Consider the following 27,809-nt stretch of genomic DNA (forward strand, 5'->3'; position numbering starts at 1 on the left):
ATCTCGCTTCAGGACAAGATAGAGCCCCCACTTAAAAACCACGGACAACGCCTTTGTCTGGGCTATGTCACGTCCTATGTTGACCACGTGTAACACGTGTCGGGCGGGTTTTAATTTGTATTGTTGAATTGCTATAAATATTGTGTTGTTATTCTGAGACTGGTTGAGACTTTGGCTTTGATAAATTACCTAGATTAGACGTGTCTTGGTGCTGGAGTGTGTGTGTGTTTTTTTTAAAGTCCATATATTGTGTAACTCGATTCTTGAGTTTTTTTATGCAGGCGGTGAGATCTATGAATCTGACACTTGCGATATCGTTAATACATAAAAAAAAACATACCCATAAACAACGCGACTGCGGGAAAACATTGATCATATTATTTAATTACAGGCCCTACCCACTCAACAGCAGATGTTTCTGTAGTTGTAGATTATGGCTGGTGAAGGAGAACCGGTAAAGCTGGGCTTTGGCGTCAGAAGCTTTAAAAGTAAAGTAAGCCAGCACAGAGGCTTTGTAATTGTCATGACCAGCGCAGGGCAGCGACCAGTCGTAACATTTGTTACCGTGCAGACAAACACGTAAGTATTTAAAACATACGTAACACATTTTCGATTTAAAATTTTAAAATAAAAAAAAGTTTATTGCGTAACCTATAAACAGCCGTAAATATGTGACAGTAATGTGTAATAATAAGGCATAGCCAAGTGAAAGGGACCCTGAGGCCGTGATCTCGCTCCCTCCTTCACTTGTTCTTGAGGATGTCTCCGTCCACCGTCAAGTCGTACCTGCAGCGGTGACACCACACACGCGCCTCCATCGTGAGGTTGTGTCCTCACAGCGCCACATAACAACGGGTCAGCCACTCGAGTGGGCTGCAGAGGATTTGAGGCGATGCCAGTGAATGTCACTGTCGCGGGAATTATATAAATGTCTCACGATTAAGGAATAATTTTTTGGCCTCGAAGTATGTTAGAGTGTCATTAAGTTTGTATTGTGATTTGTCTCGCATAGCACCAAATAATTTAAACGGGCCAAACTCATAGGAGATTCTAGAATTGACACGAGATGCGAATGTATGGGCAGAAAATGATATAGACCCTCTCAATTCTAAATTATAGGCAACCTGAATTCAAAAATATCAACAGTTTTTTAATGTTACAGTTACTCAGTTCAAATCGAACAACAACAACCACAGTGTGTTTGTGAAATACAAGCAGAAGTCAGGTTCAATAGTGATAGTGCATGTTCACGGGATACTAATTGGTTGTAGAAGTTAATTTAGTGAGTACAGGCAAAGTGATGCTGGGCGTCTGAGGAAAATGCAGAATTGGGCCCCTCAGCACGACCGATACAGTGAGGGAAAAAAGTATTTGATCCCCTGCTGATTTTGTACGTTTGCCCACTGACAAAGAAATGATCAGTCTATAATTTTAATGGTAGGTTTATTTGAACAGTGAGAGACAGAATAACAACAACAAAATCCAGAAAAACGCATGTCAAAAATGTTATAAATTGATTTGCATTTTAATGAGGGAAATAAGTATTTGACCCCCTCTCAATCAGAAAGATTTCTGGCTCCCAGGTGTCTTTTATACAGGTAACGAGCTGAGATTAAGAGCACTCCCTTTAAGAGAGTGCTCCTAATCTCAGCTTGTTACCTGTATAAAAGACACCTGTCCACAGAAGCAATCAATCAATCAGATTCCAAACTCTCCACCATGGCCAAGACCAAAGAGCTCTCCAAGGATGTCAGGGACAAGACTGGAGACCTACACAAGGCTGGAATGGGCTACAAGACCATTGCCAAGCAGCTTGGTGAGAAGGTGACAACAGTTGGTGCGATTATTCGCAAATGGAAGAAACACAAAAGAACTGTCAATCTCCCTCGGCCTGTTGCTCCATTCAAGATCTCACCTCGTGGAGTTGTAATGATCATGAGAATGGGGAGGAATCAGCCCAGAACTACACGGGAGGATCTTGTCAATGTTCTCAAGGCAGCTGGGACCATAGTCACCAAGAAAACAATTGGTAACACACTACGGCGTGAAGGAATGAAATCCTGCAGCGCCCGCAAGAAAGCACATATACATGCCCGTCTGAAGTTTGCCAATGAACATCTGAATGATTCAGAGGACAACTGGATGAAAGTGTTGTGGTCAGATGAGACCAAAATGGAGCTTTTTGGCATCAACTCAACTCGCCATGTTTGGAGGAGGAATCCTGCCTATGACCCCAAGAACACCATCCCCACCGTCAAACATGGAGGTGGAAACATTATGCTTTGGGGGTGTTTTTCTGCTAAGGGGACAGGACAACTTCACCGCATCAAAGACACGATGGACGGGGCCATGTACCATCAAATCTTGGGTGAGAACCTCCTTCCCTCAGCCAGGGCATTGAAAATGGGTCGTGGATGGGTATTCCAGCATGACAATAACCCAAAACACACAGCCAAGGCAACAAAGGAGTGGCTCAAGAAGAAGCACATTAAGGTCCTGGAGTGGCCGAGCCAGTCTCCAGACCTTAATCCCATAGAAAATCTGTGGAGAGAGCTGAAGGTTCGAGTTTCCAAATGTCAGCCTCGAAACATTAATGACTTGGAGAAGATCTGCAAAGAGGAGTGGGACAAAATCCCTCCTGAGATGTGTGCAAACCTGGTGGCCAACTACAAGAAACGTCTGACCTCTGTGCTTGCCAACAAGGGTTTTGCCACCAAGTACTAAGTCATGTTTTGCAGAGGGGTCAAATACTTATTTTCCTGATTAAAATGCAAATCAATTTATAACATTTTTGACATGCATTTTTCTGGATTTTTGTTGTTGTTATTCTGTCTCTCACTGTTCAAATAAACCTACCATTAAAATTATAGACTGATCATTTCTTTGTCAGTGGGCAAACATACAAAATCAGCAGGGGATCAAATACTTTTTTCCCTCACTGTAGTTCTTATTCAGAAATGTTAGGCCATGGATTATCCTCTAGCAGAAAAATGGTTGTAAAAGTCGCACTGGTGACCATGGACAGGTAATTGTCGTGATGTGAAAGAGGAGCTACACGTGGGGTGCGTGCAAGACGCCCTGCGTTCCACTCACCAGTTGGTGGTGCCTTTTGTCAGGTCTAGGGACTGCACGTCAACCTGAAGCTGGAGATAAAAGAAAGCATTTCCAATTAAATCATTGCTTCTGTTGCATGAGCAATATAGTGAAGCAAGGTGTAGCACATTAGAACATGGTGTCAATGTCTTTCATGATGCTTGCCTTTCCCAACAGTTCCTCCTTGGCCAGGAATCCCCCGTCATGCTTGACTGCCAGATCTAGAATGTGTTTTTCCTTCGCCTCGGCAAGTGTCATCGTAAACTCCAATCTACAATAGGCAGGCAACAAATAGTCGGGGTTGATTAGATAGGAATAAAGTTATCACCTCAATCATGAAAGAGCACAATGAAAACTAATTGAACAGTTGAGTAGCTGGTTCTATGGTATGCTTTCAGCTGAATTCTGACATCCCTATTTTCCACCCACTCACGTCTCATCGAAGACAGGGTTGACAGACTTCTTAACAGTTGAAGTCTTCCTTTTCCCCAGCCGCCTGCGGTTTGGGTGCATATATATGCGCACGTACACGTTTGCCCCTTCATGCGATGGTGTCAGAAGGTTTCTGAAGAAGATGGAAACATTGATGAGAACAAGGCAATGGTTCAAAGATAAACTTGCATGTGTCAGAACAAATGCAAATGTATTTAGGGTGTGCATCGGTTAGTGCCACTTACTTGCATGCGTGCACAACCACAACAAGCTGATTGCGCTGTGCGCTGTGTCGGATGGTGAGCTGAATCTGCCCGAGAGGAGAATCTCCAACACCAGTCTCACTGTTGATACAGACATGGTACATGCATTGAAAACAGGGTTGGCAACTTGACTTCAAATATATGGAAGGTATTTACATCTTGCAGTCACTTACAAATTGAATGAGTGGCTGTGTTCTTTCTCTCTCTGTTTAACTCTTGATATAGTCAAAGCCACCATCCTTTCCATCTTTGACCATTGCGACATCTACTTACTAGCCCCTGAAACCACTATAAAAAATGCCACTCTGCTCTACGCTTTTCCGTTGATGTCCCTAAAGAACGCATCATTGCAACCTCTAAATCGCATCCAATGTATCACCCCTTGACATCCGAAGAGACCACCACTAGACTAACTTCATCCTAAATGTCCTTTTAAACAAATCCTCCTAATATCTAGAGGACCTCTTAACTCTGCAATTTCTCAGCTACAACTTCCAAAGTACCTCTATGTTCTTACTAAAAATACCAGCCCTTAGAACAAGGTTTGGCAACATGTCCTTCCACGCTGCTGCCCCACGTTACTGCAATGCCCTTCCCGCTCAGCATGGGCTCGGCTCCCTCCATTTCAAATCACTCTGAGCTCAGAGTGCACAGTTCGGGCTGCACCTGCATCCAACTCGATTGCCGTTACTCGTCGCATTCCCGTTATGGTTTTAGTCACTCGATCGTTTTCGCTTCGCGCTCATCTCCTCTCCGACCATTCATTACCTCATCCTTGTTTTTGATGCAATGTCTGTTAATATTGTTACTTTTATATTCCGTGGGTCTTACGGTAAAGCCACGTAGATAGAAAAATAATAAAAATATCACGACGTTTCAATCGCAACACAAGCAATCGTCATCAGGTGAAAAAATATAGCAGAAGAGCTGCTGAGGCATCCTGCCTCAGTAACTCTCCCGCTGCCTCAGTAGCTCTCCCGCTATATTTTTTCACCTGAAGACGATTGCTTGTGTTACGATCGAAACGTCGTGATATTTTTATTATTTTTATATCTACGTGGCTTTACCGAAAGACCCAAAAATATGAATTCCTGCAGTCACGAGAGCTTTAAGTCAAGATTTGTTACTTTAAGCACAATTTTTTGCTGTACCTCTGACGCATTCTGTTCGGTTGATGCCTGTTCTTCTGTACGTATCACACTTATTCTTGTGCTGTGCTCATGTACCACGGATACTAGCTGGGTAACTTGCTAAATGGGACTTTCTTTAAAACAAATAAACATTTGACTAAAAATCTACACATGGCAGAAGCTACGTGTGCACAAGCACACCACACTTACTCCTGCATCTGCCGGACGCGGCGACGGAGCTCCTGCGTGGAAGCCGGCACGGACATATCCGACGCAATGCTCGGCGTTGGCTCCTTCCCTGGCCCAGCCGCTAGCCTCGTGGCCGCGTGTAATCCAGGTGAAGGCCCTTCCTGCGCATGGGGCCCCTCGCCTCCTTTGTCGGTAATTAGAGATGAATGGGAGCCCCCTGCCCCTCCGGCCACAGTGCGACCCATGCCATTGGCCTTGGGGCCAGCCCCTGTTGCATCCTTCTTTTTCTTGCCACGAGGCTTTCCTACTTTCTTCCGAACCAGGTTCTGCCCATCCTGAATGAAGTTTTCTTCCTTAGGCATCACCTTCAAAATCTGAAAAGGACATTTACAGACATTGGTGGCACCAGTTGTTTATCCACATTGGCAAACAGAATGTCATGCAATTGTCAAGTAATGCATATAACCACTTGCTATCACAAACTCAGGCGGTATTTATGCTCTGCCACTGGTGAAATGTCAAACTTATTTAAAACATGTTTAATTTGAAGTAAAAGAGTTTTGCTAAACTACATTTTTTTAAGAGTAAATGTACAACATAGACGGCTGCTAAATGTCTCGATAAATGTGATTTTTTTAAACAAGAGTTTAATCAACGAATATATTGGTGAAACATAAATGTGTATATCGAAAATACGCAGACCCTGAGAGCCAGTTTCATCTTGATGACGCTGTTTGGCCCAGAGTTGCTCAGCTGGAAGGTCTGGTCCAGAGTCATGCCATCGGCTGCGAGCAAGCGCTTCAGAGGCAGGTTGAAAGAGCCGAGGGAGCACTGCCGATCGTCGTCTTTCACCTGATGGCCACGCATACACACGCACAAAGCACGAAGTTGGCATAAACACACACTATACTGAGATACTCCTTGCCCTGAGGTGTTGCCTGTAAAGGTAATCCGACCTGACGTAGGTTACGTAAAGCCACAATATTAAATAATCCAGGTTTGTGGTGGCTGAATGTACTTCACACCTGCTTTCATGTCAGATGCAACTCTGCTTTATGTAGATTTTAAGTAGTGCTTGGATCCAGTGAGTTTCCACTGGTAAAACATATCGAGCTGGCACTGCGTAAATGGTGCCCAGTCTAAGAGACAGCTCCGATCTTTCACAGAATATGTAAACCAATGCTGCAGTGAATTACGTATTAATTCAAGTCCCATCAGTCACTGCACTCACTGTGTTCGCCATTAAGGCAATTGTAAACATCTTGTGAAAACAAGTATATTTCGAAACATTTGTAGTTAAATATGAAACGTAACATTCATGGGTTCTGTTTTAGATATGAAAACAAGTACCTCAACAATTATTTTGCTGTCCATCACAATTCCACGGGGTGTTTTTTAGGACCTCACTCTGAGTTTAAGGGATCTGGAAATGTTGAAGTATGTGAAGCTGTCATTATGAACCTGGAGTTTATTGTGGGTAGCCTGACAGTGAGTAAAAAAGTTGATTATAAAACAATGCTTGTGCAAATGTTGGATGATAATAATAAAGTGCATGCCAAAAATGCTAATGCATTTATAAAATGTAAACAACTCATTTTCAAGATAAAATTGGTAATGCTTCAAAATTTGAAATTTTATAGCATTCGTAAGGCTTTATTGGCAGAAGATATGCATTACCACCTTCACACGGGCGTGTGGAGGTGGTGGTAATGGTCGTATCTCACCTCTATGTCGAGATCTTGGTCAGTGGGGTTGTGGATGCAGAAAGTGAATGGCTGCTCCCAGACTGGGTCATTCGTGTTGTAACAAATCTGACACAAAGATGTCGGCAAAGTAACAAACACCGATTACCAGACAAAATTTTAAGATTACATTATAGGCCACGTTCAGACTAATTAGTCCACTGTTTAAAAGGAATACAGTGTTAAAAAGTGGATAAGGTGAATGTGTATGGCCAATCGAAAAATCTGAATAGATTACATATAAAATGAGTTATATCGTTACGTTTCATTTCACATTTACTTGAGAAGACAAACAGTTGTTATGCCAACAATATGAAGCTTTTACCATGTTGGCTATTACTGTAGTTTGCCAGCAGCATCATTAGACTTCACCATTACATGACTCATTACCATGAAACTTGCATTGTTTTACTTTACATGTGCAGCATAGTTCCCAAAATATTGCTTAATACAGCATTACATTTTTGTTATGCTTTAATAGCCAGATGCATGCTTTTGAACACAAAAGACAGATCCTCTGTAGAGCCTCAACAGACTGTTGGGGCGAGCACTATTAGTGAGCACTGATAAAAAGGCCGGCAGAGCACACAAGTGGGTGAGTGGACCAACACCATGGCCGGCCGCTTATGTCTCCCCGGTGCTGATGTTTACAGACTGCACCAGGTACTCATTCCAGGCTAAGTCGACCAAGGGGAGGCTCAAGACCAGTTAAAATATTCGCCACTGTTACTGGTTGTGAATGGGAATCGAACTTAGGTCACGCGGCTGACAACTGCACTCGCACTCCCCAAACTTTTGAACAGGCGCCCGATGTTTCACAGGCACGTGCGTGCTCACAGTCTTAAGAAGAGACAGGTGGTGGAAGGGCTTTACCTTGCTTTCAAATGTGGTGTGAGAGACGGAGAGCTGCACGAATGGGCTGGGCTCAAGGTTGGTGCCCTTCTTCTTCGGCTGGAGACCCGGACACGCATCGCACGCACGTACACGTCTCATTAAGCGCTTGCAAGTCACACGTGTGCGAACGAACAAATGTGACGATACACAACGGAGACTAAGAATTCCCTTTCAGTCTGGACAGAACGCCGTGGGGGGAGGGGGGGGGACAAGTTTTGCAAGTAAAAGCACCTAAGGATGGCACAGCACTCGGGCGGCAGTGAACCCAGCACCACACCTGGCCTGCCTGTGTTTCCCAATGTTGATGATGAGATATTGCACTAAGTATATATTTATTAAATAAAATCAACAAAGTGGAGACCTCAGGCTGTGATCAGATACTAATTGCCAAGGGTCAAGCACACCTCACATGCGCACACCTCACATGCGCAAGCGTCACACGCAGGCATACCCATAACACATGCAAAAGATGGACTCTTTAACGGACTGTTGGGGCAAGTGCTGGTAGCGAACACCTATGAAGGCTTTCATAGGAAGTGCCTATGAAGGCCTTAATACATGCACACACGGTGCTACAAACGTCAACAATTATACCATACACACGCATGCACTGGGATTGTTAAAAACTATTATTTCATTAATGCAAACATAAGTAATACTATATTCTTGGTGCTTTCGGTAAAGTCACGTAGAAGGGAAACAATAAATAATAAAAATATAAAACAATAAAATTCTCACGACGTTTCGACTGCAACACAAGCAACCATCATCAGGTGTGAAAACCACACGTGACTTTACTGAAAGAACCAAGAATATGAATCCCTGCAGTCACGAAAGCTTTAAATAAAAATCTAAAATACGACTTATTTAAACATTTAACAGCAATCTCAAGTTACATCCTTAATGTTATGGCAACTAAAACATTTATGTAGGCTAATAACACATTACAATACTTGGTATATGAAGCTCTAGTGCCACTCATGACCAAATCACCCAGAATGTACCCCATCTCATTAAATTTTGGAATCTAAGCAGGATTGAGCATATAACACGGTTGGATGGGTGACCAATGTGTAGCAGAGGGAGTGCAGCAAGGTTATCCTGTACTTCTAAGCTTTCATGTTCTCCCCGTCCCCAACCTGCACTGACCAGCAGAGTGAAGTATGGCAAAATAACCCCTATGATCTGCATGGCGTGGGGATAGCATCATCCAGCAGGGGATTTAAAAAGGACTGTGCATATGCGTGATCTTTAACCAGTATTTTTGCAATGTGGTATAGGAATATAACTCTTCTAAAACTGACACAGCATGAAGCAACACGAATGCCAAATACCGACCTCGTTTTCCAACATGGTGCGTTATATAACGCACATGACACACAAGCTTGGAACATGTAATGCGCTGGGTGATTATTTTATGAATATCCGGTGAGTCACTCAACTATCGCCATATCTGATTGAGGAATGTCACGCGTTATAACGTGTTTGTTTACTAATGGGGCTTGGAACACACAATTGCATTACCATTGCTCCTTTCCAAAGTACTTCCACGGCCAGTGGAAATTGTATGGTTATATTAAGCAAATGGAAGTTGACAGGTCCCATATTTTCAGTGATGGGCCATTGTTCGTAAATATCAAAGACATCACCAAAACTGAGGACCTGTATTCAAGCTAGCAGGGGCACAGAGCTGATTTATGCTGGTCGGCTTGTTCGTTTAATACACATTACCATATACATATATATGCATGCGAGTGTGTGTACATCTCTGGAAGACCCTGGCACTGATGAGCAGGGGGGAGGCAGTACAGCATGTGCAGAACAAGACCAAAGTAGACTCCAGTAAATACAATTGTTACTCCGCTATTAAAATACACCAGCAAATGTAAGCAAGTAAAGCGATGCAAAGAGAATGTAAAAACGTGTCCAGAAAGCAGCATACTGTTGCACTGATGCAGCGCGAGTGGTTCTGGCAGTGGTAACCCACCTACTCATTCAGCACACAAGTCACTACGCACAAACAAAAGTAAAAACAAGCTCCGCATTTCCCAGTGAAAAAGCAAAGTGGCCAGGAGGATGCGAGGTGCAGTTACTTCTGGAAGACAGCGGCACACACACTCTAGCGTTAGTGGAAGGTAGCCAGCCTCGGGTGAGAGAGCAATTCACATCGCCAAAAGCAATGGAGTTGTGAAACCAGCTGCCCAGGAACTGCAAAGCGATTTAAAAGCACACCGTTAATTCAGCAAAATGGAATGGAATTATGACACCCAAGAGAGGTGGATTGTGAGATGTTTTAGTTGATGATCGTTAACGGTTACCTTGACAGACATATGTGCGGAAGGCTTCTTACTGACATTGAATTCAAACTCAAACAAATTTCGCTGTTATTGAAGAAAAACAATGGTGTTAATTGCATGCGGTCAGACAGAAGGTCATTATTTGCAAAGCATTACACAGTGCAACTGAACACATGCCGTGTCCAAGTGAACTCCGTGTCAAGGCTAGTAGGCATCAACACAAGCTACTTCAACACCACAAAAGTTAACACGCTGTTAGAACATCACAGTGCAAAACAATGCACAGTGCCAGGGAGTAGCAGGGTTTAACGCCCTCCCTACACACACGCGCTTGTCAGAGACCTGTTTGAGGCCAAGGAAACAATTCTGCAAAAAGCCTCTCCCGGGGTGGTTACATGAGAGACAAATACAATGTGTGGATATCACAAGAACGTGTGGATTTTCCACCTTTATTGTTTCCTGCTGAAGTTCGTGCAGATCAGTGGCCAAATTGTGCATAATTACAAAGTGAATACCACTTCCAAGTAGACATCTGTCAATGCGCTCCAACACAATTCTGCTGCTGGTATTTAGCACTGAGAACCACATTACTCGATCATGTTGTGCAACGCACACGCAACATCAACACATCGAGCACCACTGTTGTGAGTAATACAAGGTGAAAACTTAGCACAGAAACAAACCATTCACGGCAAGATCATAAGCCACAATCGAATTGCCAAATACAAAAAATATCTGTTGAGTAAACACTGGTCAGATAAAAGCTAGTTAGAGGATAGGTAAATCTGTCAGACACGAATCGGGTAAAGGAAAACCACCGCACTGCATGTTGGAAGTGAATGCTTTATTCCCATGACCCAATTTTTCCGGTCCAGACCTTGTCTGTAGATACATCTAAATGTGGAAGGGGCTTTTCCATGCCTTCCCAGGCTGGCGAAGGAAGCCCTTTGCAGCGTGCACTCACCTTTAATAATACTGGCCTCAACCTGCCGTCAAACCCATTTACCCAGGTTTTGCTTAATGTTTAAGAGATGAAGTGAGTAGACCACCATCAACAATTCTGCATACGTCCTTTTACCATCTGCCTTGCAAATCCTTATTTTGTTAAAGGTTCCAATTGCCATTACATATTATGAAATAAATTATAAAGACATTTTTAAAGGTCAGAGTCTGAATGTAAGGTTAATGGTGGTTCATGTTCAGACCAAGCCATGGGAAAAGGTTAGGCCAGTTTTGGGACTGGTCAAATGGAAATTGAACTATTGCTAGGGTCCGGACCCAGATATGTCATGGGAATTAGGCTAGGGAGGCTCGGGACTCACAAACAGTGCCTGTGACATGCTGCTGGTATTCTCACAAAACACCAGGCCGGACGCTCGCCGGCCCTGCAAGTAGCCACAGCCTAATGTCCCAGCAAACACACTCTTAGGTGTGTAGCAAAGGAAGGTGGATGGGAGACACAGGTAGGAGGTGGGGACCAAGAGGACAAATTAGAAATGAGGTTACACGCTTAATGTCTTTCAGAGAACGCCGCAAAAGAACAACACTTGAGACCAGAAGGCACCATCAAGAAGAGGCAATGCCTACAACAACACACGTACCCCTTTTTCATGGAACACAGCACTCAGAACTCACTGCTTGTGAATGAATGCAAATTTGCTTACACATCAGTACTGTTCTACTGCATAGGATTATAGACTGTGCACACATCTAAGACCCATTCACTAAATGCACTTTACGTAACTTTAAATATTGCTGCAACAGTGGCTTTACCGAATGGGTTAGATCTAATTTTGTAGACGTACACCTAAACTGCATGTCCTGAGATGTCTTACACAAGTTTTAAACATTGTTCATGAGAACGAATCGAAGGTAGATTAATAGTCAGGCACTCAATTAAATAGCTCCAATGGTGTCACAGAGACGTTGCTCCCAACATTTGGGAATACACAAATGCAGTAAGCTGCAAGAGCCCTTGTATGGAGCGCAAAACTGTGACTTTAAGCATTTGTCACGTGGAAAAATATGGCACAACCGACTTGGTTTTTCAGCATACCAGAATGTTGAAAAGGAAGCAAACTTTTGCAAATGTTGGCGAACTAAAACAGATTAGCTGTGCATTTAAAACTTAGAGAAATATTTGTTTTTTTGCTGCATCATCCTTTAAAGTTAAAATGGGAATTTGTGACACTCGTGAAAACGTTCCACGACAGGTGTGAGAGAGTGAGCTGTGTGTGCGGAGCAGGACTTACCGGCAGGTTCCGTGCGCAGTCAAGGTACACGACGAGCAGGGCCGAAGAGAGCCCATCGTTGGCCTGACCTGGGCCGGCACGAATGCTGCCCAGAATCTGCGAGACCACACGCATACGTTTAGACACGGCAATGTCAGTGGCGGTGCGAAAGCTGTAGCACTACCAAAAAAATATGTGGCACCCATTTGATACCTCTCAATGTGTTCTAGCCCAATTCTGACCGCTTTCTTTTCATTGCTTACTTTAAATATGAATGTAGATGTGTGCTCACATTTTTGTGCGTGGAGAGCGGTAGTGTAGTGCTTAGCACACTGCGCCACGTTCCCGGAGACCCGAGTTCGATTCTCGCTCACGGCCAACATCATTGATGAAAATATGAACCAGTCCCCTTCCTCCCCTAGATCAACTCGGCCTCAAATGATTACCTGAGGCACCCGGGCGATGTGTAAACATTGCTACTACAGAAACAAAAGCGGTCGGACGTGGTGCTGGCCATCCACCACCTCGTGTACCATGCCAGCCTTCATTAGGTGCTCATTAAAAGCACTTGCCGCAACATTCTGTTAAGGCTGCACAGGGGATCTTTGTCTTTTGCCTCTGTGAGTACTAAGAATTAGGAGTACCTCGTTTAGGCTGCTGGCATCGGTGAGCAGTGAGAGCCACTCCAGCTTGAGGTGCAACTGCCCCGTGTCCACCTCATCCAGCACAAACCACTGCACAAAAAACACCACCACAAATCCTTCGTATACACAGCCAGACCAACAGCAGCACCTCAACCCACACACCAAGCTAATCAACCCTACATTAATCCACAAGCCAATACACCCACAATTCCTCACAAACTGTGAGCATCTCCAGAAATAAATTTCACCTATGCGATAGGATGTGTGCAATGTTGACTCACCTCATCCACAACACGCTCCTTTGCCACCTCATTCAAGTCAATAGTCAGACTGAAATACAACAGTAAGGAGGGACAGGCAGTGTTTTATAAGTTGAGTTCAAGGCAGAGTATATGTGTGGTGCAATGGAGGGAAGGGCAAGGACCATTGTCAAGAGGGATGCTCTTACCTGCCCAGAAAGTCATCCTTGTCAGGGTCCTCGTCAAACAGGGTGGCCTCTAGCTCCTGACCCGGAACCTCATGCACAATGGCCTGCAGGTGCACAAAACAGAGATCCCCCACATAGTCTTTAACAAACAGTTGGGGCAACTGCGGTTAACGAGTACCTATTTAAAATTCGATCAAATACAACAGAATCAAATGATATCCCCAAAAATTAAATACAACTGTACATCAACACTGACTATAAAAATGTGGCCTTACGTGGTGCTCTCCACACCAGCTACTTTTGGTGCCACGATGACCTTTAATAGGTGCTTCCTAACGTGGACAAGTGGGGACAACCTGCTGTTTCGCATACCTCATAGACCTCGTTCCAGATAGGGTCCAGGTTTTTTTGAATAGTCTTGCTCTGGAATCTTTGCGGGCCCACATGAAGCACCGTGTAAGGATCAGACTTGCCCTTAATCATTCCTTTCAAAAGGTTGTCCTTCCGTTCCAGGTCACGTGCCCCCTTCAGGTGTATCCTCAGCACACCCTGCAGATGTGAATAACCGTACAGAGACTCAGACATACGATTACAACTTGCATGCACCACCATGGTCCTTGAAATCTCATACAGTGTGGTTTCAAGCGTTGTTAATGATTTGCTAAATTGTACAATTTCTGTGAACACTCAATACTGAAAACGGTCTATTAACTTATTGTATTTACAAATTGAACCAATTTGAATAAACCGAAAAAACTACCAGATGACGGTAGACATCTGGCACAAAATGGTTTAAGCTAAAGCGTGATGCCATGTCTTTAATGTTCACGAGGCAACAGACCACAAGAAATTGGTAATTTCCTGCTGACATACAAATAAAGACCAAGCGGAGTAACTCAGCAGAAATCCTGCCGACAGCTGTTCACCTCCAAAATGAAAACGGTTTACTGTATGAGCAATGGTGCCAGGCAAATCAAACACAAACACAATGACAAAGAGTGTTACTGGAAGGGTGGTTGGCAGTTGGGATGAATATTTGGAGCAGGATGGATTAAGAGGTGAGGTTCATTTAAAGGTGGGGTTAAAAAGTCAAAGTGTGCCTTTGAACAAATAGGCATTTAAAAGTGCTGTTCTCTCCATTATTGGAGTCCGGGAACGGTGGCGCAGCAGTTAGCGCACTGCGCTACGACCCCAGTGACCGGAGTTCGATTCTCGCTTAGTAGGGCCAACACCAGTGACGATTATTTGAACCGGTCCTGGGCCTCCCCAAGGTCGACTTAGTACCTGATGCGGTATGTAGTAAACATCGCTACTTGAGAGACAAAGGTGGTCAGGCGTGGTGCTGGCCACCCACCCCTTTGTGTATAGTGCGGCCCTTCAGAGGTGCTACTTGTTAACAGCACTAACCCCAAGTGTCTAAGGCTATAAGAGGGATCTTTAGTATGGAGTCCACATTTCTTTGGTGAGTATCAATCTGACCATAGGAAAAAGTATGCTGCTTTCCCACAAAAAGTGGTGCTCATTTTATAGATCTAGGGCAGATAAGAAGCCAAATCGACTTTGGATCACAGTTGATATTAAGACATTCATATTGCTAGCACTGCTGCTGGTGTCAACCAAGATCAATCAAGTGGCAAGGAGGGCTGGGTATAAGGGTCGGAGACAGCTTACCTTGGGGATAGGAAAACGGAGTTGCGCAAGCTCCAAGTCACCCACGATGGGCACTGTGAAGCGGTTGGGCAGCACCATGAGATTGGCGATCTGGTCGGTAATCATGGAATCCGACATGTTGCTGAAAAAATTAACAGTCAAACACGAGCTGACGTGACACAGAGCTCAACACGAGTCACATTTCTGGGATCATAATTGACTGCAAACGAGGCATTAAATGACTGGGTCCGCAAAGGAGTTAATACAAGCTAAGCGATTATGTAAGGGGGCAACATCTGGTTTGGTCACTGTTTACATTTCCCATCTACCCACTTTACCAGCGGTAGCCAAGCGGCATCTCCCAAGCCACATGCAGCTCTCTAATCCACCACATGCGGCCCTATCGAATGGGCATAACGTAGAACATACTACTATCACAGTAGCAAAGAATAATGAATGTCTCCCGTGCTGTGCCGAAAACTATTAAAATATACACACCTATATATACACTTGGCACTTTGCAGAACTCATGGGTACTTTTTGGCTCCTGCTCTGTTAGAGGTTGGCCACCCCTGCATTACACTGGATCAGGCCTGAGCTGGGTTGGCCTGCTCGAGGTCTGGCATGAGTTGTATTGACACCATCAATGGTAACCAGACTTACTTGAGCCCTGGGATGTCTAGCAGATTGGTCAGTCCTGTCCAGTTGATGTTCAATTGCTGCCACAAAATAAAGATGAAGATTACCATTATCAAACCACTGATTCAGTTACAAATGTCACGTCATTTTCATTGAAACAATCAAAACCACAATTGTTCTCGACATTCAGGGTTGACATGGTGCATTATACCAACAACGAGCTCGTAACTTACCAGCACAGGTTAACTCATACTTTTCATCACCGTGTGTTCCGATAATACCGCATTTTTAACAGAAGTTAAGCTCAAAGTTCATGTTACACAGTTACTGATAAAAAAATATTTAGAGTATTTAAAAAGACCAAGTTGCAAGAGAGCAAAACATCAATAGAGAAGAATTGTTGTTAAAATGAAGTAATGAATTCTGAAAAAAAATCTACATTATGCAACTTACATTTTTAAACAAAATATTTATTTCTGAACTTTTGTTGGAAGAGTATTTTGCAATGTGTAGTATTTGAACATCCTCCTTAAAATTATCCAAGACAATTCTCCCAAGATTTTATTTTTTTAACATTAGTTAATTAATTCAATATTACCACCCTCTTGTGCCACTATAGAGTAATAAGCATATTGCACTGCTTCCAATCAATACAGTTCAGTTGGCAACTCTGGGAATGTTAACTGGAAACGTACAAGTGGACAAAATGATCATGGGTTGAAAAGTACACAGCACTTAATAACTCCTGTGTCAATCAATATTCAAAGGAATTAGTTTCACTTTATGCAACGAAGCTGAGCTCCTGGGTCCATTCCACCAACAACTAATTTGCATCTCATAATTAAATTCCATTGTCAGTATGAACCTACAAGAGCGGTGCACATTCCAGAGAAAGGGTGTGGCCGTTTCCTGCCCACATTCCTGATAACGGAGTAGTAATGATCCCCACCTCACTGCCCATGCACGCCCTCAACATCCACCTCCCTGCAACCTTCGTCACTTACATATATACCATTACCTTCCCGTTGTTCTAAGTACAATTTTATATAACACAGTTTTATTATAACCAGCACTTGGACCACAAAATGGCATTTTTATTAAACAATTTACCCACACACTTGGGAGGATGATTACAATGCCCCATAGTAGTGGAACTGCCTATTAGTGACTTTTTTCATGAACCAATGTATCAATACATCATCAGGGAAACATGAAAAACAGAAAGAAGTGTGGATATCCAGGCCCAGGCAAAGTTCAAGGTTGATCACGTAAGATTCATAATGAAAGAGGGACATTCTATTGTGAGAAACCCTCTCTTCTGGGGCCTGTATTCTTGAAGGTAGTGAGGGAAACTGCCTGAACACTCTCATTGCTTCCAGGTACGGAAGAGTGCACCCTGCCTAAACTCGAGGCACCTTCCAGTGCGGGGAACTCACCGGCCGGCGAATGAAGAAGAACGTAAGCGCTCCGAAGAACGGCACCTGGCTGATGAGGGGCTCCAGGATGACGCGCAGAGAGCCGTGGAGCTGCACACACACAAGCAAGCGCGTACAGAAATAAGTTCAGCACAAATAAGGGGCAGTTGCTCCCCCATGGACATTTTTAGATGGATGTTGTATGTCATGAACAACTCCCGAGATTTTCCGCAACGGTAACAATGTAGATCAACATTTCAAATGTGTTCATGTTCATTTCATTTTAGATATATTATATATTTTATCATTAAAAATCAATTTATATGCAGTCAATTTTTTCCAAAAATGAGTGGCCTAATTCCAGTGCAACCAATTTGCACCAGCCACGTTCAGAAAGGTCGTCCGGAATGTGTCACGTACAAAAAAGGATACCTAAGGCCGATCTCGAGTGACCACCGACACTGCACTATCACTCGCTAGTCCCTGGCAAAGCAACGGTGGACTTTCCACCACGAGGTGCGGAGAGACCAACAGAAATGAGTAACGCTCAATTGCCATTGAGGTAGGAAGGTGTTTTGATTTGTACAATTCTTGCTCTATGGATGCTAATATTTATTAGAATAAATTGTGATAATATAATGGTAAACGAGTGTTTTCAAATTTACTCAATGGAAAATCAAAGCAATTATCGAAACATTATCAAGCACGTGGACTAATCTGTTGCCTTGAAAATAAGTGCAAGAACTTGTAATGTTATATTATGACTTGCACAATCCAATTCATTGGCATGCCATGAGCAGCACTCGCCACTGCAATGCAAAGCAGCTCCACGACGCTCTGAGTACAGTCTGCTGTGGCCATGTGACCCTTAAAGAAGAATGGCATTGATCAACTGCTGTCATCGTGGAGTCATGTTGAAGTACAAAAAATAGCCAAACTGACAGTCAAAAGCTTCATTCCGAAAAAAACACTAAGACAGGGTTTAAACCAAGCTTTGTATATTTAACAAAGCTCCAATAAAAACATGCATCTCTGTTGCATACCTGTACTTGCTTGGCTCCAGCATTGCAGAAGTACTTTGGGATTTCCACATTGATATCACAGTCACCGACATAACTGAAATACAATTTCCCCCAACAACCCGGGTAAAGTTAAACTTTTGCAAACTACATACTCAGCTTAGCAACTGGTTATATCTAAATCAGTGCATCCATATAGAATGAAACAACGGTTTGCTCATTCTCGAATGTTGTTAAATTCCGGTTTACATCAGCTGTGCAATATTCGTCAATAAACAATCGCCTGCTTGAGCCATATCACGAACATAACAATTTCAATATAATGATTAAAGTGGGTTTCTTATTTATATTTAACCGGAATCCAGTTAAGTACTGTCAATATTATACCAATACAAAATATTATTCCAAAACAATGTGGATAAAATGACAGATTTTCCAAAAAATCGAATTGGTTCTGATATACATTGCTCAAATTATACGAGTACACTGAAGGAGCCATTTAAACCCATTAAAGATATATGCAGCATATCCAAATAATCACATCAACTCCTTATTCACCAAACATACGACCTCAATTATACACTGCAGTTTAGCAATGGGACTTTGAAAACTGTGCAGTTTAAAAAACTGTGAGCAGTGAACCACATCCCTTTCAATTGTGGTCCAAGTGCATTTGGAACACTGCATTGTGCAGAGTTTACACAGCTAGCAGCGCATCCTGCATTTACACAGCAAGAGTCTGCACTGTGCTCTGTAGACACTGCAGATATGGTGCTGGGCCATATACTGTGCACTGTCACTACCCTCCCACATGCTGTCCGACACTGCATTTCCTTATAAGGCATTATTCAAAGATTTCTAATCCCAGGCATTTCCCATGCTTACAATAAGTGTGTGTGTGTTGATGCAGACTCGCACACTCACACACAAGTATGTTTGTAACTAATTAAATACCCAATGCAGCGCAGAAAATACATGTGCACACAAACACACGTGCACAGAGTGTTCTGTGTTGATGTTTGAGCAAGCCAGTGGCTTAGTCCTTACAAAGCTACTTCAGATTGTTTCCATGTTAAACTTGACATTTAATAAATGTAACGTGATTAGTGCCATAAAGTGGTTCAATTTCTAACACAAACACATGTTATGTAAACGAAAACACAAGAGGCAGTGTAAACATACGCTATAAACACTTGTTTGGAATACATTACTTCAGTATAAAATATGACTGGAGATCAAGATCTCAGTGTTGTATTTGGAAGGGAAACGCTTTACTGTGCGTATTATTTATTCTCATAACATTCCCATTTGAGGAGCTATCAAGGGCAAGGAACTGATGTGGGAGTAACATGTGAGCGATCCACCCAGAGTGAACAGAAGGTGCCACACACACACACACAGGCACGGTGGTTCCGGGTCCCTCGAGTAGGGAGTGGCCCTTGAGGCAGGGGTTAAATGGCACAATTATCCGAGAACCAGTTTGTATCCTTTTATGCCTTCATTCAAATTTAGTTTCTTAAACTCAAGCCTGAAACAAAATGTATACTCTATTCCATTTCTATGCAATTTGAAATATCAAAGTTACTCTGGACGTATCGTCAGCAAGGCTTCTTGCACTTCACAAAAAATGCATCAACTTCACTTATTTTTAGTCGACCACCGAGAGATTATTCCACGTGTTCACTGCTGGCACCGTTAACTTGACAAGACACCGAATTTTACAACTGCACACGCAGTGGCTTCGCTGCTTCACATCACCGTGCGTATTCCCAATCATCAAATGATACAACCACATCTAAAATGTATTACTAAAATCAAAATATTTGCAGTTAAGAGGTCAATTAAAAAATGCCAGCATAGTTGAAACATGTATGAGTAGGATCACGCCTCCTTGTGACCACTGCAACAACCACTTCGCACAAGGACCACTTCACGCATTTGTCAAAAATGTATCAATCAACATACCACAAAATAGAAACGCTTATCATGTAGACGCTTATCAACTTCACCACAACAAACATGTGTTCAACAGGAGCAACAGACAATGTAATGCTGTTTTCTCACTTACATATACCGCACCTGCCAGCCATTGGTTTTTCCCCTATCACAGTAATTATATCGTCAATTATCAATCTCACCATGACATTCATTTAGACTGCACACAAGCAAATGTTGACTTGAGGTTAAAGTTGTATTTTTGGTCATCAACAGATGGCTGACAACCACTATAGGCAGTAAAACTTAAGCAAACTATCAACTGCAGCAACCGGAGAGACTACATAGCAATGAAACAATACCAACATAGTACCAGCAGGCCTAAGAAAAGCTGCGAACATTTTGACTTGAGTTACCCAATACAGGGGGATAACAATAGCACCGCACCTGCCCAGCAATACTCAAGCGGGCCCGCACTCAACGAACCCGAAAAACATTCCACTCCCACATGTACTCCATGGAACATAAGCTAACCTGAAATCCCTGCATGCTCGGCGACATGACATGCGCCGCCCGTGCAAGGCTTGCACGAGCGGACACGTGCACAGATATAGCTCTGGCACGTACACCCCCGACAGGCAACGCACTCTGCGTACGTAGACGTGCAAAGTTTGCCATGGCAAAATCCCCAGCGCGTCATGTTTGCGATGACCAACCTGATTTGCAGGTCAAGGATAATCTGCCTCTTGTCCACATTCTGCGAATATGTCTTTATTCCAGTCACCTTAAATGGCTGAAAAAACAGACAATTATTCGTGAATAAGTAGGGTACAGACTCAGTGTCATCAGGCTATGTTATTCAAATACTCTGCAAGTAGAATTTGTATGTTTCATTGTTGAAATATCCTATGTACAGATTATTTGGCTACTATAAAATCCCACATATGATGATAAGCCACTTTGATGTGCTATCATAAGTGGCCAGGTTGACTGAAAAATAACTCGTAGCTCAGTGGGCTTCACCTGGTAAATAAAATAAGTTTATTTTTCGTAAAAAAAGCATTCAGAGAGAACACAATAAACTAAAATGTTAAGCTTGTGCATTACTCTTAATAATGTCCAGTCACAATCAACCAAAGTATATGCAAGCCACCTAAAAATGCTTGACCCATCGTAACGACAAGCCAATTAATTTAAATTTCCTCCACCTTCATCTCATGCCCCCTCATAATGCAACTGTAATATCCCTTGTCCACTGCACACTGACAGAGGCGTTTGAGGCACTTGATGAGCAAAGTTCAAAGTTAAGGTTGGTTTGGATCGACAAAGAACAGCGGTGGGGTGCGGCAAGCAACCTTCTCTCCAAAGTGGAGCTTGGTAAAGGTGAATGTCTTAAGGTAGTCGGTTGATCCACGCACAGCCGGCTCAATCGCCTGCCGGAACACTCCTTCCATGTAGCGCCCAAAGAAAGGCCACACTTGCACCAACACCTGCACGGCACACCAACCACTCCACTCCAGCACACAGCAGCTGTACAATAAGACACTCGGCTTTCCTCGTGTCATTCATTTTTGTTCCGTTTGGTCACTCAGGTCCCCCTGCCACAGGCAAACAAGACAACACTCATGAGCACCAAAGGTAAATTGATATTAATGTTATAAGGTATGTCGGCAAGAAGTCACTATTACAAGACTAATTATGGGATTTTTGTGAAAAGTGCTAGATTAAATTATACTGATTATTGTGAATGATGTCATCAGAGAAGATCCCATACATTCACTTCCTGTGCAGCCAGTGTGGTGGAATGCAATGTCACAGCGGCTGGGTTCAGCACTCCGCTCCCCAATGCAGCATCACATGTTCTAAACATGCATTTGTGCCAATTGGTGACACCGTGTGCACATGCATGCGTGTGTGTCTGTCATGTAATCGTACTTTGTTCAGCCATTCCACTCGCTCCACGTCTGGGAATTGCACCTGTAAAAACATTGGCACAGCATCAGCATTGCAACGAATATTACCGTACTACTGGTAAGACAACTCTCACCAGCTCGCATTACAAAACAGTGACTACATGAAAGTTAAATATATATGACCACTGATGAAATGTTTTTAGTCTGACATTTAAATCATTCATGTGAAGAAAATAACTAGTTTGACTGGCTTGATGTCCTTTATTAAAACATGTGACATTCCAATGACATACGACGTCTTTTAAAAGAGGTGCTAAGCGAACCACAGTTACATGAAGCAATAATTCCAATTTGATGTGTTCAATGTCCACCACGGCAAACAGGTTACTTTAGCGATTTCCCCGGAAGATGCCAGGCAAACTGACCAAGTGTTGGGTCATGAGGCTGCCACATTTAATACATTGCGCATGCCAAGTCAACATTATTTCATGCATAATTTATTATTATGCTTGTGTACCCATAAAAACCTCACTTAGACAAATGACTTGTTTTCAGGAGGGTCCTGCCAAGCTTAGTGAAAAGGAATTTGGTGTAAGACTTAATACATCGGGGTACTGGATACCTGAAGCAACCACATTTTTTGAGACCCGTATTCTGATTGACGAATACATACTTAGTGGTGCCAAACGAACTGCTAATTACAAATGTAAGCACATGTACTTGTGTACTGTGGTACGTAATCTCTACAGCACTACTTGATGATTAACACTAATGTGTTAATAATAAGGGATAATACCATATTAACGTTTTAAACCATTAAGTGGCCAATGTGAAGTCTTTCATGTTCTAGGTCATAAAAAAGCATGTGGCGATTCACTTCTATACCTGGCACAAAAAACAAAAACCACCCATTTGAACACTTTTATGGCATTAAAGAATGCAGTCCATTTTCAATGGTCAAACAAGCTGGAAGTTTAACAGCAAGATCAACGGAAACTTCTACAAGAAACGGAGCAGCGATTTTTATATTTAAAATGTAAAAAGAATGCAACTACGCAGGCTACACCTTTCGAATGCAGCGTACACAAATAACGTTGCACTGTATTCAGTAAGTACTGTATTTTTGACACCAGTGTAAGCAGCCACCACTATACAATGTTTGAGCTGCGGGCCCACCTTACAGGGACTTGTCAGTGCTTGTCTTACACAGCATCAAACAACGCGCTGCATTCGTAACAGCTCAAACACGACCCCACTGTGATGTATGTGGAACTTCTTTCGCACCGTACATAGGCAACCGTGCTAATCGGAGGTCCGGGGAAGGAAAAGAAACTAAACACACAAATCAGCTCTAAAGAAATGAGTTTTCAAAAAGAAATGTGTTACCACTGCAATACAGTGTTGTGCCAAGGAAATACAAACTTAAAACAGTAGATTACCTACAGTGTACCATCACATGCAGTACATAGGCTACTTTAAGAATAGTACGTGACCACGGCTTAATGGAAGTACAGGAATTATTGCTGCTTCAGCTGTCAGGGATTAAACAGAAGTTGGTTGGCATGCAGAATCTCCCCTACATGATGGCCACTGCTTCTACACGAACTTCATCAACACAAACGAAACCAGCCATGCAAAGCGCTATGCTCCAAGACGAATGTGGCGGCCGGACACGGGGAGCATTGTCCGGGGCCAAACATGATCGAAGCTGTTGATTTGTCCCTCCAGTTGCAGGGAAGAGTTCCTCACTTCGTCATCCACACCCTCGGCACAATCTCTACCTCATGAAAGCCGCAGTCTTCTTGGGCCATTTATATCCACGTGCTGTATTTACACCAGAGTGTGCGATTACTGCACAACCACAGTAACGCAGTCATTTACCCACTTGTTCCTCTGCATCCCTTATTGCAATAATTTTGTATTTAGAATAAATTATTAAGAATGTATATCCATACATCAGGAATGTTGCGATTAAAAAACGATTAATCTAGAGGCATATTTAATATGTATAAAAACGGATGCAAATAGACAACATTCTGGGCAATGGCCCTTCACAGAAAATATGACGTGCGTTCTCCGTCAACTCCGCATGATGTGCTGATGGGTGGAAGAAGGCAGGCGTGTTTCTTTTGGAGCCTGCGCGTGTTGTGTGGCGTGCCACACTCATAACGTAAAATTACACCGACCTTGACCTTATTTTTTAGCTGGTCCTAAACTTTTAAACCTGTGACTCTAAAGGCCTAGCCCTGCTCACGTGTCTGTTGTGCAATCATGAAAAGTCACATGAGCGGCCACAATGGAAACGACCTTCACGAATTCATCTCAGAATAACGTATTTGAGATACGCACAGAACTACTCATGACAGTGCATAACGGGGTAGGGTAGTGACCTTGCCATGATCACGTAACTTTCAACTAAGAGCTATTCCACCACATACAGGACGGTTCAATCAGCACAAAGGAGCAACGGTACGGTAAATCATCCTGCTTGGGCAATACAAGCACACTGTCTAGTTATGTCTTAACACATATTTGCTTAAATGTAGTGGATATGCACCGTCTCGCTCGTGTATTTTCAATGGCACAATCTCAAACGGAATCTGCCACATTATATTTACATTTACTTTTCAACATTTCAATGGTATGGCAGTGTTCATGGAAGCTCTGGATAGAGAATTTTTGGTCCGTTTATATTGCACCAAATTTGCAACACCCAGACTGTGCTTGCTTGTTAAACCGACACAGGCCAAACAGGAGGTTCAACTCATTGGGTTGAATTAGAAACACAGTATAGTAAAACGATATCCTGTGATACATGGGATTATTGCAATTGGGAAAGCTGGATTAGAACACATGGGGTGTACAGCTCACGAAGGAATATGAATGCCACATGACCCTTATTCAATCTTTTCAGCTTTCCTTACATGTAACTCGCAGCGAGTTGTGCACACACTCGCGTATACACGACCTTTAATACAGCCAGGCTGAGATACACTGCACGCACAGGGCCATTGTAAATCCACCCTACGTAATGCTGGCCGTGGGGAATTTATTTACAGTTTCCCTGACGGTCAGTGCAGGTTGGTAAAGGCGGGGAGCAGAGATACCAGGGGGCGTCACGGTGACGAGAAGTTAACTACCTCGCCTGGTACACTGGAGGTCGTGGGTTCATTCCCTACCCTGACGCCTGCTGCTGCTGTATATTTGGAGTTTGTACGTGCTCCCCGTGGTCGTGTGGATTTTTCTCCGGGTCGTCTGGTTTTTCCCTCCACATTTAGAAACAAGCGTTTAGAGTATATCGCTGCGATAAATTTCCACGTGATAAACCACTTTGCTGAGCTCCCATTTGTGACCAGGTCGCTTCTAAAAAAACAGATACATAGCTCAGTGGGCCTTATCTGGTAAAATATAGTTTAGTTTTATATGGAAGTATACAAGTACAAAACAATACTTTATTTTGTTGCATTGGCCACGACTGCCCATAACGTAGCCCCTCAGAAGCCCATAACACCTCTTTCGCATGGTGTTCACCCATCCAAACACTATCCAGCCCTGATTAGCTACTAAGATTTGCTGAGATCGTGTGAACTCTGCGTGATATGACCATGAGCATAAATTATCAGGGTGTTCACGTAGCCCTAGCGGAAGCGCATTGACCACTTATTTCATGGGTTCATGGTTCGATGCAAACGGCTGCCCTGATTATTACTCTGGGTTTATTGCCTATAAAAAGACACTCCGTGTGCTTCAAAGTGGGCATTCGTAAGAAGCGAGTGTGAACCGGCATCATGATCCAAGTTTGAAAGAAAAAAATACCGGCAAAATACTAACTTGAGATAATATATGTATGGTGAACCGTGCTAATCAGAGGTGCGTGTACTTTACACACCAATTATTGCCCCCAATGCAAAAACTTGCCAGGACCCTCCTGAAAAAGTCAGGAGCCTCAAGCGAGGCTTCCCCGGGTGAACAAACATAATACTGGATATATTTCAGGTTTTTGCAATGAAATCCACATTAATTATTGTAATGTAATGGTAAATAAAATGTTTCTTAGCCACTCCCTCTATCCCTGTGTGGTCCCTGGGGCTCTTGCGAATGGGCCCTCCCTGCTCAGTGTCACACAGCAAGAGAGACTGGGCACAGTCAGCATGGGTGCCATGGTGGGCATGGCTGAGGCCGGCCCTAAATACGAACCCAGGCGGGCAGATCCTGGTGCTTGATCCCAGAGCGAATGCACAACTCTTCAAAGCTGCTGAGCTGCTCCCCCTTGAGCAGCAACTGCTTCTTGCTGGCTCGAATGCGCTTGTACCCCAGCCACACGACCACTCCCAGCAGGATCCAGCTGAAGCTCATGCCCAGGTAGCCGGCCAGGTAGGTGGGGAAGAGGCACAGGAAGGTGCGAGCGAAGGCAAAGAGCAGCGACTGAAGTCCAGCGCTGGGCCCGTCGCCCGCATAGCTGCCGGCCATGCTCGACACGGAGCCCCGAGGCTCCGACGACGTCGGTGATGGAGATGGAGTCTCGTTTGCCTCCTGCTCATCTCGTCCGTCTGCTGGGGGCGGACCGCCCGACGCTGCCGTGCTCGTCATGATGACCGCTGCTGCTGCTGCCGTCCGGGCAGTCCCACAGGGCACGGTCGTTGTCGGTCAGCTGCGGTGCAGGGGGCACCCTAGCTCGGCAGCTCGCCCATTACCCCCCACCCGTGCCTGCAAGGAAACGGGACAGGAGGGCAGCGGTCTCACTCTAGCACGCACTCAGCCTCCTCGCCCTCCCCCCGTGTTCCTACAACTGAACATGTGTGGGAAAAAAGAGCTTCGTGGCTCATCGGATTCCTCCAGTCTAAAACACAGATTCTGATGCTGACAACTATCAATTGAAATCCAACTGGTCACCCAGGTCTCCACGAGCTTACCAGGCTAACCGCTGGCTTCACAGGTACCACTGTCCACCTCCAGTCCCCATTGGCTTCTCAAATCCACGGTCTACCCCAGGTAACCTCGTCTCCCTGGTTCTGCTACCTCGGTCTCCCAGATCTTCCCGGGTCAACGTGGCCAAACCAACGCCCCACTTTGAACCCAAGTCCTAAATTGCCTTACTCCTTCCCCAGGACTGCCAGCACCGCTTGGCAGGCTGATCCGAGGAACAGAGGGCAAACATCAGCACCGAATCAGTCAAGTTCCTTGTCGACGATTCTACTGTCCACCTGGCTTCAACCCTGCCACACCGTCAGAGGGCCTTGATGAGCAGGTTCCATGACAGGGCAATGTCTCCCGTGCAGCCAACCTCCACACTGCCGTTGTGGCAACGAAACACAAACACCGAACGTCGCGAATTGTTGTTGCGACGACTCCCCACTAAGTTCGGCGGAGCTCTACGAGGACTACACACACGGACACGGAGGAGGCGATGGCATGGCGAGGCGCTAACGCCTGTCTGTCAAGGTCCCCAAGTCCTCCCCTCGACCCCCTTGCTCCCTAGGTCCCCTCGTCTAACAACCTCATCCCCTCGTCTAACAACCTCATCCCCTCGTCTAACAACCTCATCCCCTCAACTCCCACAGCTCCTCTCGCCAGCCCTCTCCCCCAACTCACCTCAGCCACTCTTGGCGAACACCGCCCCGAGTCGCCCTATCCCGACCCCCCTCGACTCGCCCAGGGTCCGTTCCACCTCGACCCGCCGTGGCCTCCTCGACCCCACACAGCGGCCGCGACAGCGCAAGAACGCGCTAGAACTCGGGGGAACCCACCTCTGCAGTGACGAGGAGGAGGCGAGGAGCCCGGCGTGTGATCGTGGTGGTGGTGGTGACCGTAGCGAGGGCTCCACCTCCGCGTCCCGGCCCCGTCACCGCTGCCTCGGCAGCACTGGGCAGGGCTGCGACTCTGACATCACCCCCAC

The 27,809-nt window shown here is 44.3% G+C and overlaps 1 protein-coding gene across 3 annotated transcripts; it reads right to left on the reverse strand.

Moving 5' to 3' along the window:
• Window positions 1-363: 363 nt before the first annotated feature.
• Window positions 364-27,809, reverse strand: LOC116950149 (extended synaptotagmin-2-like). Of its 3 annotated transcripts, none has more exons than XM_032967684.2 (24): window positions 27,661-27,809; window positions 26,111-26,620; window positions 21,936-21,977; window positions 21,356-21,490; window positions 20,717-20,793; window positions 18,090-18,162; window positions 17,068-17,157; window positions 15,656-15,711; window positions 15,014-15,134; window positions 13,715-13,891; window positions 13,364-13,446; window positions 13,197-13,245; window positions 12,916-13,005; window positions 12,293-12,388; window positions 10,062-10,124; window positions 7,723-7,800; window positions 6,832-6,918; window positions 5,810-5,959; window positions 5,129-5,481; window positions 3,771-3,869; window positions 3,527-3,658; window positions 3,259-3,364; window positions 3,094-3,143; window positions 364-786 (listed from the first exon to the last, which is right to left on the reverse strand). In XM_032967684.2, the coding sequence occupies exons 2-24, from the start codon at window positions 26,501-26,503 to the stop codon at window positions 744-746; spliced, it is 2,643 nt and encodes an 880-aa protein (XP_032823575.1). In that variant the 5' UTR covers window positions 26,504-26,620; window positions 27,661-27,809; the 3' UTR covers window positions 364-743. The 3 variants fall into 3 exon arrangements, with proteins under 3 accessions (XP_032823575.1, XP_032823565.1, XP_032823585.1); XM_032967674.2 differs by lacking the exon at window positions 10,062-10,124 and adding an exon at window positions 11,363-11,464; XM_032967694.2 differs by lacking the exon at window positions 10,062-10,124.

Source organism: Petromyzon marinus, chromosome 2 (genome assembly GCF_048934315.1).
Source record: "Petromyzon marinus isolate PM22_M1 ecotype Great Lakes invasive population chromosome 2, UKy_Petmar_22M1.pri1.0, whole genome shotgun sequence".
Lineage (NCBI taxonomy): Eukaryota > Metazoa > Chordata > Hyperoartia > Petromyzontiformes > Petromyzontidae > Petromyzon > Petromyzon marinus.